Source organism: Propithecus coquereli, unplaced genomic scaffold, assembly GCF_000956105.1.
Source record: "Propithecus coquereli isolate 6110/MARCELLA unplaced genomic scaffold, Pcoq_1.0 Scaffold249, whole genome shotgun sequence".
Lineage (NCBI taxonomy): Eukaryota > Metazoa > Chordata > Mammalia > Primates > Indriidae > Propithecus > Propithecus coquereli.
The window spans coordinates 4,801,754-4,812,465 of record NW_012148052.1 but is presented as its reverse complement, the minus strand read 5'-3'; the positions used below and the strand labels follow the sequence as shown (position 1 = coordinate 4,812,465).

The 10,712-nt window shown below is 43.4% G+C and overlaps 2 protein-coding genes across 2 annotated transcripts in view; both read right to left on the bottom strand.

Annotated features, from left to right (window-relative positions):
* Window positions 1–7,552, bottom strand: part of MTF1 (metal-regulatory transcription factor 1) — a 38,942-nt gene extending 31,390 nt beyond the window's left edge. The window contains exons 1-2 of the mRNA XM_012646670.1: window positions 7,452–7,552; window positions 5,005–5,463 (exon numbers count right to left, since the gene is read on the bottom strand). Coding sequence (XP_012502124.1) covers window positions 5,005–5,412 — 408 coding nt within the window. The 5' untranslated portion in view covers window positions 5,413–5,463; window positions 7,452–7,552. The remainder of the gene's footprint in view (window positions 1–5,004; window positions 5,464–7,451) is intronic.
* Window positions 7,553–9,218: 1,666 nt separating this feature from the next.
* The window catches only part of INPP5B (inositol polyphosphate-5-phosphatase, 75kDa), a 48,639-nt gene continuing 47,145 nt past the window's right edge, over window positions 9,219–10,712 (bottom strand). The window contains exons 17-18 of the mRNA XM_012646669.1: window positions 10,655–10,712; window positions 9,219–10,049 (exon numbers count right to left, since the gene is read on the bottom strand). The exon at window positions 10,655–10,712 is cut by the window's right edge and continues 1 nt beyond it. Coding sequence (XP_012502123.1) covers window positions 9,934–10,049; window positions 10,655–10,712 — 174 coding nt within the window. The 3' untranslated portion in view covers window positions 9,219–9,933. The remainder of the gene's footprint in view (window positions 10,050–10,654) is intronic.

Sequence of the window (10,712 nt, the reverse complement as noted above, 5' to 3'; positions counted from 1 at the left end):
TTTTTTTTTTTTTTGAGACAGGTTCTCACACTGTCACCTGGGCTAGAGTGCAGTGGTGTCATTATAGCTCACTGCAATCTACTCCTGGGCTTGAGCGATTCTGCTGCCTCAGCCTCCCGAGTAGCTGGGACCACAGGCGTGTGCCACTGTGACCAGCTAATTTTCCTGTTTTTTGTAAAGACAGGGTCTTGCTCTTGCTCAGGCTGGTCCTGAACTCGTGGCCTAAAGCAATCCTCTCTCCTTGGCCTTACAAAGTGCTAGGATTACAGGTCTGAGCCACCTTGCCCAGCCATGACAATATTTTGATTGGTAATTTCTCAAAATAATACAATAGCAAGTATGAGAATAAGGTATGTGAAATTAGAGTCAGAATGACCAGTGACTTTGTGGTAGGAAAAGGTAGTACCTGTGGCAAGGTTCTGGTTGGTTTATTTTTGCACAAGACAAGCATGAGGAAAAAAAAAAAATGAAGTAATTAGATAAGCTAACTACACACACTATAGGAAACAATGGAACAATCAGGGGTAAACAGGAAATTCAGGCTAAAATCTGACTCAGAAAATAAGCTGCTTAGGAAGCCAAGAAGACTAACTAGTTATCAAATGAGTTGCTTTCTCAAGAGTAACACCTGTGCATGGAGATGAGGAGGAAACCAATTTTAAAAAGGGGGTGAGGGAGGGGAATTAGGGAGGGTTAAGGGATCATGAAGTGTTTTATCGTACAGTCATCATAAACATTGGCCTTTCAGTCCAATTAAACGTATTTAAATGCCAAAATAAAATCACTGTCAAAGCAAAAGCTAAGGTAAGATGGTGCTTCAGGAAGGCAAGTCTCCCGAATGGCAAGATTTTCAAAGACTAAAGCTGCTGCTGCTTCTGCCTCAATCCCCATACAACCCCAAACCTATTGATTTCAAGAATAGTTTATGGAGCCTTCTATGTAAGTCTCTTGGATAGAATGGAAAAATGTGGGTGGGAGGAAAAGTAGAGTGAGCTAAATCCACAGTAGACAGAACAAAGTGCTCACAATATCCCTGACCTTGTCCTATTTGACATGACTATCAACGACCTGAAGACATGAATGGCAAACCAGCCTTATAAATAGAATAAACCAATTTGCAAATAGTACAAAGTGGGAAAGTGACAGCTAATATTACTGATTACATAATCATTCCCTCCCTACCATCTCCTCTTCTGCCTAGATCAGCATTTCCCAAAATGTGTTCCACAAAACACTGATCCCTGCAAATGAGACCTGCAAAATGGTTTCCCAAGTTTAAAACATTTGAAAAACTCGATTTTCTTCCTTCTTGGTCATTAGCACACCAAACAAACTTCTGTCCTGGTTTAACTTAATGTTTCCCAAACATCTCATGAAACACTTTCACACAATAATCATTAACTGAAAATGGCCTAAAGTTTAGGTCCCAAACCGTGTTCAAATTTTCTATGCTAAAAAAATGACTCAGTCCTCTTGAACTACTACTGCCTCATCACTCTTCTTAGCCCAACTACCAAACTTAAAAAAAAAAAAAGAAAACCCAACACCAAACTTGACACTTCCTGCCTCCTGTTTCCTCATCACCCACTCACTTCTTCATCACTCAAAGTGTGGCTTCAGCGTCCCGTGTTCTCCTGAAGGTCTTATCATGATGTGAACACCCACACAACTAGCAGAACTAATGGCTTCTCTCTGGCTCCTCAATCCCTCTGCAGGGTCACATAGGAATATTCAGATTTCTGGACACTTTTCTTTCTCAGCTTCCACAACACTGCATTCTACCCATCTCTTTGACTATTGTGATCTTCTTGGGTTCCTCTTTCTCTTTCCAACCCTTAAATTCTCAGGCCAACTCTTACTTCTCCCTTCGGTAAACTGCCCATAGTTTGAACTACTGCCCTTTCGTGGATCCACAATTCTAATCACAAGCCATTTCCTCGACTTCAGACCCATATTTCCAAAAGGCTTTCAACTTGTTCATGTTACTTTTTTCCAAGGAGTATAAGTTCAATACACTCCAGTCAAACTCACATATTTCCCTACCAAACTTTTTCCTTTTACTGTGTTCTTGATTCCTGTTAATGGGATCACCATCTGCAGCCACTTTCTCTTCAGCATGCACACAACACTCTGTTAAAGTACCAACCACGGTGAACTGTAACTACTTAACTCTTCACCTAGACTTGAAGCTCCATCAATCAGCTGTGCTAAAACACAGCCGAAACTCAACATACTTGGAAAAATGGATGAATCATTTCAATCAACATGATTCAAAACCTCTGAATCATGCCCAACTCATGGCTCATCCTTCAAACTCCAATAACATGTACCAAGTTCTGTCATACCTCTACAAAAGCTCTTGATTCTTTCCACGTACAAGACCACTATCCTTCATCAGACTTAAGTGAAACCCCAAACCTAAACTATAACTGTCTCCTTAATGGGCAATAGGTCTCCAGTTTCCCTCTGCCTCTAAACTACCACTGCTGCCAGACCAATCTTTCTAAATGCTATTCTAACCACATTAGTCCTTAGCTCAGACACCTTCAGTGGTTTCCAGTACTTCCAGAATACAGTCCAAAACCCTTACTATGCTATTACTTCCTTCTATGTTTGGATCTTTGTTATCTTTCCATCCTTATCTCCTACTACTTCTTATATTCTAGTCCAAGGGTCAGCACACTACAGCCAGTGGGCCAAATCCAGCCTGCTGCTTGTTTCTGAAAATAAAGTTTTATCAGAACATAGCCATGGTCATTCATTTATGTATTGCCTATGGCTGCTTTTGAGCTACAATGGAAGAATTGAGTAGTTGCAACAAAGATCTTATGGCCTGTAACGCCTAGAATATTTACTATCTAGCCTTTACAGAAAAAGTGTGCTGACCGCTGTTATAACAGGAAACTGGCTATTCCCTGAAAATGGCCTGCGTTTCCCACCTCCATTCCTTTGTTCATGCTGTTCCCATCTCTCAGAAAGACCTTCTGCTTTTTCCCTAAATTGTCCACATTCTTTAAGACCAGCCCAAATGCCACCTTTTCCATGAAGACTTGCCTGATCCTGGAGCTAAAGGTGAGCTTCTCTGTGCTCACAATGCAGTCAGTATTTATACCTCTTCTTCACATTTATCACATTGTACCTCATGTTATGATTACTGGTATAAATGTATTTCTACTTCTATATTGTAAACCATCATAGTCATTGTCATCCCCCCCCAACCCCTGCCGCCCCGAGCATAACAGCACGTTGCTTTATGTTTGTTGAATGGCAATGAACCCTTACAAGCAAGCCCAAATACTGGGCTGAAACCAACAAGATAAAATTTGGTAGGGAAGTATTTTTAAGGCAGGTTTCCATATTCAATTGCACAAGACTTGACAGCTGCACATATGAGAATAATCTAGAGCAGGGTTTCTCAGTTCTAACATTACTGACATTTTGGGCCAAATAATTCTTTGTTGTAGGGGGCTGTCCTATGCATTGTAAAATCTTTAACAAAGTCTTTAGCCTCTACCCACTACATTCCAGTAGCACCTCCCCAGTGTGATGACCAAAAATGTCTCCAGACATTGTCAAATGTCTCCTGGGGGAGCAATATTGCCTGCAGTTGAAAACCACTACTCTAGAAATTTCCAAGTATGAGCTATAAGATGTTGTTGGTGATAAAACATAGGTTATATAGTAATTGTAGTACAGCGACCAAATTAAGAGATAAGAGCCACACAGCATTCAGTTCTAGGTGACTCACACTGTGGGATTCTGTTCAACTCTGGATTTTAAAAGAATTTTGGAATACTGGAATTCAAACAATCAAAGGAGACCAGGCTGATGAGAGACTAGGGAAAATGTCATAGAAGGGATATTTAAGTAAATTGAGGTGTTTAGCCTATACAAGAGAAGATGAAGAGAAACCCATTATCTTCAAATAGCTAATGGGCTGTTCTGTGGGAAGGAGGTTACTCAGGAAGGCAGATCTGGAACCAGTGGGCAACATCAGCAGAAAGGTATATTTTGGTTCTATATAAGTAAAAGTTTCCTAACAATCAGAGCTGACCAAAAAAATGTATTGGGCTAAGCTGTGAAACACTGTGCTTTTATCATTCTGGAAGTGTCTGAATGGACACCAGATGAATTGATGTTAGAGATGCTGTAGAAAAATTCCTGCATGGGGTGGGAGGTAGGACAAGATGGTCTCTCTAAGGTTCCTTCTAGCTCTGAGATTCTAAGGCTAGCAAAGGAAAAGCCATATGCCGTGAATAAGCCATATGCACAAGCCATATGCAATTTCAAGACCTCAGAGCAAAAGAGAAAAATACTTAGCTAAATAATTCACCTTATTTCTGTTTAGTGACACCTTACATTTAGTCCCTGGCACTATAACTACCAGTGACCTATTTTTTTCCTAATTGATTTATAATAGTTCCTAGACAATGGATATCACTACCTTTAAATAGTAACGTTTATTCTGCTAATAATAACCACTAGTATAATTTGTAAAATGCTTTACAGTTTTCAAAGAATCCTGACATGCATTACCTTACTCACATTAGCTAAATGATGAACATGAAAACTTATTAGATAACCTGGTCTCATTTACTGCGTGTTGCCTGATTTCTTATAAAAGAAAGCTAGCTTTTATTATTCATTAATCATTCACTAGGATAATAAAGCATATTCTATAATAGCAGATGTTCATCTCCAAAGTATTTATACACAACCCAGAGATATTTTAGCATCAGAGACATGAATTTACTTCTGTGAAATTTCTATTTTATTTATGATTTGGGGAAGAAAATTTGAGAAATTATAATTTAGTATTCTCAAATTTCAATGTGGCTATACAAACCAACATTTTCAGAAAGCAGTCACAACAAAACAAGAAGCAAAACTATCGTAGGCCCTAACACCAAGGACTCTTTTACTCCCCAGCTAAAACTACCACTAAGAATTGGTTAAGGACTTGCCCCAAAACCAAACTAGGCCCTCACTCACTGCTTTACTTACTTCTTTACGTTTCGTTTCTGGACATTCCGACTGCAGAGTGAGGGTTGCACCTTCAATATTTCTTGGCATGGGCGTGGAACCAGGGTTTATTGTCAAATGAATCTGATCTGGTGAGATAATGTGTTGCACATAACCCTGGGACATTGCTTCATGATCTATTAGGTGAAAGCCCTCTTCACCCCCTACTAGAAAAGGCAAGTGTTCTCCGCACTGTCCATCGTCATCTTCATCCTCCAAAGTGCCAGGGTCCTGCTCAATAAGAACAGTGGTCCTATCATAAACAGTTCCAGATGAGGAAGGCACCAGTCCATTTTTATCCACAAACCTGAGCATCTTATCATCGGGGGTCAGCTCATCTTCCTCTGCCTCAAAGTAGATGATGTTGTTGTCTGGACTGTGTTCCCCCATGGTTCAATTGTGCTCAGCCCAATTGTGAGAAATAAAAAGGTAATGACTTGTCTGCAATAGAACAAAGCCAGAGTTACAGCCATACCACAAGACCCATGGACCTCCTCAGAAACCTCCGGGCTCATTTTCTGTCTGATTTAAAGAGTAGGCCAGAGCAAATGAAAAATCATCTTCCTTGGGAATAATTTTTTTTTTAATTTTAATTTTGAAACCATTAAGTCATTTTTAAGGAAAAGCAATGCCTTTTTTCAAAAATTGAAGTAACAAGTAGCAGTTCTTAAGACCTTCTAAATGTGCCTTACTGTCAAACAATTTGAAGATTGGTCAAAATACCTAAAGTGAACTAAGGAGCAAACCAAACAGTGGCTGTTTGAAAGCTGAGTTGCTATAAATCTTAAAGTATGGAAATCTCACTCACATATCCCCCAAATCAGACCATGAGGCAGGACATGGCCTCATGTAGTCTGTGGTGGAAGGAGCAAGGCTTTGGAGGCAGTCATGTACCTACAAACCCTGGATTTGCTCTTTAGTACTTAGGTAACTTTTCTGTGCCTCATTTTTCTTTTTTTTTGAGACAGTCTCGCTCTCTTGCCTAGGCTAGAGTGCCGTGGCGTCAGCCTAGCTCACAGCAACCTCAAACTTCTGGGCTCAAGTGATCCTCCTGCCTCAGCCTCCTGGGTAGCTGGGACTACAGGCACACACCACCATGCCCGGCTAATTTTTTTTCTATTTTTAGTTGTTTGGCCAATTTCTTTCTATTTTTAGTAGAGACGGGGTCTTGCTCTTGCTCAGGCCAGTCTTGAACTCCTGAGCTCAAACAATCCGCCCGCCTTGGCCTCCCAGAGTGCTAGGATTACAGGCGTGAGCCACCGCGCCCGGCCTGTGCCTCATTTTTCTTATGTGTAAGGTGGGACTATTAATTCCTGTTCTCTCAAAGTTGTTATGAGGAATAAAAGAGATAATGTATATAAAGCACAATGTCTGAAAAACAGTAGAGGAAGAAGTGTGAATTCCTTCCCTCATTCCTAGAACAGATGTTTCAGATTCTGGGTGGAAAAGCTAATCCCTAATTAGGCACAACTAATGATGATCATTGTATCTACCTAGTTCCTAAAACAATAAGGTGTCGGCCAGAATCTATGCTAGTGTAGTGGGCTCTCTGTCTTACTGATTTTTGTTTCTATAGCCCCTAGATTAGTACACTGACACTACAAATTCAGAAAATGTTAGCTAAATGAATGAAAGACATGATGACATACTCTCTTGGGAAGATACACTCTCTTGAGAAAAATACCAAATTTGGAGCTTTCATGTTCTGTAATAGTGATTCTTCCTTCACTTGCAAACACACAAGCTCTACAAACGTGGATTTCACAGGCAGAACAGAGAATTTTAAAATTCTCAGTACAACACTTTTAGTTTTCAGTCTGGCTTTGCACTTTATCTTTCTCTTCTGTTCTGGTTTAGAAAGTGAGCCTTTACCTAGTGGGGCAGCTAGACAGAGAGATAGTTACCAGAGACAGGCCAAGAGATTGGATCCGGGAGGAACCGGCCCGACCCCTAGCTCTGGCTTACGCAACCCTACAGATGCACATTTCGCTGCATTTGAGAGGAGAGATAAGAGCAGCGAGGGCCCCAATGGGCTGCCCCGGCACCATCGGCGGCAACGCGGAGACCAACTGTCCGGAACAAACAAGACCAGGAGATTTGAGGGAGGCCAACAAGGAGTGCGAAGGCAGCACCCTTGAGAGGCGGCTGGGAAAAGGAACCTGTCTGGGATAGCCTCCAGCCCAGGGATACACAGAAAAATCCGAAGACAAGCTGGGGGGCTCCAAGCACGGCGAAGAGGGGCAGGGTCCGGGTCTCCATGGAAACAGGGGAGGGGGGCTGGATACCCATCCCCATGGAAACGGAGGAGGGGTGGGGTCCCTATGGTGACCGCACCAAGACCTCTACTGGGAAATGCTTCAGGAGGGAGCCTAAGTCCCGCGACCCCCGGGAAGTCCCAAGCCCAGACCAAGTCTAGTTTAGCCTTTTACCTCCGCGGCTCCCGGCAACGGCGGCAGCAGCAGCTTCTCCCCTCCCCAGCGGCACCATGATTGCCCCCACCTTTCCCTAACGTCACTTCCGCTTCCGCTTTCCGGAGGAAGGAGGGGAGAGTGGCTCCGCCTCTCCCTGGCGCTCCTGGTTGGCTTAAGCGGTCTAGGGGGCTGAGCTCCAGCCTCCAATTGGCGAGCGGGAGGGGCGGGGCGGGGCACCAAGGGACGTAGCCCGGGAGCTGAGTTAGTCCCCCGCCGGCAAGCACCGCGGGCGTTACTGGGCGGCCCGAGTGAGCGTGTTGTTCTGGCTTCACCAGACGCTAGGGAAAGGGAAGAAACCTCCAAATACTAATCCCAAATATCGGTAGCCTGGCTTGAGCTGGCAGCTGCAACTGCAACGGGAAGGACCACAGTTAGCCGTCAGAGTCCCCGCTCGGACCCGCAAGGGAGTGGCTGGAAGGCTGCGGCGTTCCTGGATTTCTCCCTCCGAGGCCCCAGCTCACCCTCTTCACCCACCAAAGTTAACATAGGCGGGGAGGGCGGGGCAAGAAAGGAGGATTAGATCCAAAAGGCAGAACTAGGAGTATTCCAAGCCAGCCAGAGGGGACGGCCCCGCCTCTTCCCCTTCTCGCATGTTTTCATAAAACGCCCAATTTCTTTTCTCTTCACACGCCTTCCCAGGCTGGCTGTCCCAACTTTTTTCCCCTGCAGAGGATTCTCGACTTCGACGGGACTCGTGCCGGGCCAGTTAACGCCACCTACTGGCCACTCCCTGCCTTTAACTGTTCACACTGTCCTGGCCCTAACTAAATCACATTTTACACTGCCCAGAAGTAGTGGCATTCCAGGGCCCAAGAAGTGACTTTGCGTGTTCCTTTATCATGCTCCTGTCTTTTATAAATGCCTGGAAGATCCAGATGTTAGGTCCTCCCAGCAGCCACTACCTGTTTTTCCCATAAACTGCTTTTCTAGAATATTCAGAGTGAGACAAACCCAAAGGCTAGATCAGGGGTCTAGGGGTTCAGGCCATGGTTGTGCCATCCACCAGACATACCAGGCATATGTCTCTTTAACCTTTTGTTAGAGCCGGTTCCCCTCGGCCCCAGGAACAGAGAGGCAGAGTGACTGAAGCTGCAAATGGCTAAGGAGTTTATTGGCTAGCTCGAGCTAGGGTCCAAGTCCCAGAGCACCAACACAGTGGCCTCTCCTATGAATCGGGACCGGACCCCGCCCTGGGGTAAAAGTTAAGCTTTTATACCTTTTTTTGTTTTACACACGACACACAGGTTTCACACGACACGCTGGGCACACCTTCCTCCCGCCCCTCCTTAGTTCATTGGTTCCTTTAAAAGTGGCTGATCGTGTTGGCTCCTGATTGGTTCCTTTGAAAGTGGCTCCAAGCCTCGGGATTTTCGTGCCTGCGCCAGTTGTGGTCAGTGTCATTTCCGGCAAACCGAAACTTAGGCCTACTCCAGGAAGTTCAGCCTGTCATGGAGTCACTCCTGTTTTTCATTCTGATTTAACAAACAACTATATTTAACAAACAACTAAAAGTAAGCACGGTCACAGAAGCAAATAGCATCAGTTAGAATCAGAGAGAGCACATTTTTCTCTAATCCCAAACAATTCGTCTCGCACAAAGCAAAGTACATTCTCCTACTATCAATTCCTGTTTTTCACTCTGACCAGCTGTCCCAATGCTTAGGCCACAAAGGTCCAGCTGCAGAAAGATGCCATCTTTTAAGAGATACAAACATACACAACAACCACTTTTAAAAATACATTTATCCTTAAAATATATTACATATATGAGAGAGGATGCATCATATACAGTTTGGAGGACTTGCTGGCCCAGAAAAATCCCACTTGTTTTACCAGAACACCTGTTTCTTCAGTGTTTCCATTTTTTAAGCCACTGTTTTGCCTTCAGAGGCTGCATGGCCAGCCTGGGATTATTGAGCCTTATCTGGAAAGGAAGAGGGGTAGAATTTGCATATGCATATACACATGTCCTCAGACTGAGCACTTGAAAAATCTGGGGTGGCTGTGGGCTATTTATCCAGCAGTTTCCACTTGCATTCTTGCATCCAACTCATTGTCCTTTCAGGACTCGAAAGTCTGTTCAAATGTCTGACCACGGGGAGCTCAGCCCAAGCCATGGGGAAGGCACTAACTATGCTCTGGAGGCAGGTTGAATGAGTACAAGTACAGTTATTTCAAATTTTTTTAAATAAAAAAATGAATAGAGATCTATCTGTGTTAAATAACTAAAGATAAACATCGAATGTCAGTTTCACTGTGGTGGATCTTCCCCCAAGTCTTCACAACTCACAGTAGCACTGAGTGTGCTAGGCTCAGGAAACAGGCAGCTGCCATCTTCCTTCCAAGTGGCCTCACATAATGTTAAGGCATCTCTTGAGCTGGAACAGGTAGGGCTGGTAACTGGCTGCCTCAGGTAAAACAGGGGAGGAGATAAAGAGGCTCAGAGTGGGTTGCAGAGGAACTGGTGAATAAATTCTTGAGCCTTCTTCTTCTCTGTCATTTCAAGCTTTTGGTCACAAGCTGGGTTTCGAAGCAGTAAGCTGCCAAATATGCTAGCTGTGTGAAAAAAACAGAAAATAAATTAATTCAGCAAAACAAGGTACTAAAGTCATGCATTGCTTAACAACAGGGATATGTTCTAAGAAATGAGTCACTGGGTAATTTCATCATTGTGGGAATATCATAGAGTGTACTTATGCAAACCTAGGTGGTATAGTCTACTTAACACACCTAGGCTCCATGGTATAGTCTTTTGTTCCTAGGCTACAAACCTGCACAGCATGTTACTATACTGAATACTGTAGGCAACTGTAACACAGTAGTAAGTATTTGTGCACCTAAACATATCTAAACATAGAAAAGGTACAGTAACAATACTGTATTATAGTCTTATGGGCTGGCTCACCATCCTATATGTGGTCCATCACTGACCAAAATGTTATATGGTGCACACCTGTACTTACTCGTGTGATGTTAGGAAGAGGGAGGGGTGCTCAAAAGCAACATTTTCTGCTTCAAGAAAAACTGTTTGGGTATAAACTTTGCCCAGAACTTGTTATTTTAGTTCTACTGCAATGGACTTGGGACCCTCCTCAACCCCATTTCTCATAATGCGTCTCTCAGTTTGCAGAAATGCTTTCCATAGACACTTGGTTGCTTACCTAAAATATTCTCATCCAAATGATTTTTTGCTGAATTTTTCAGCAGCTCTTGCAAAAA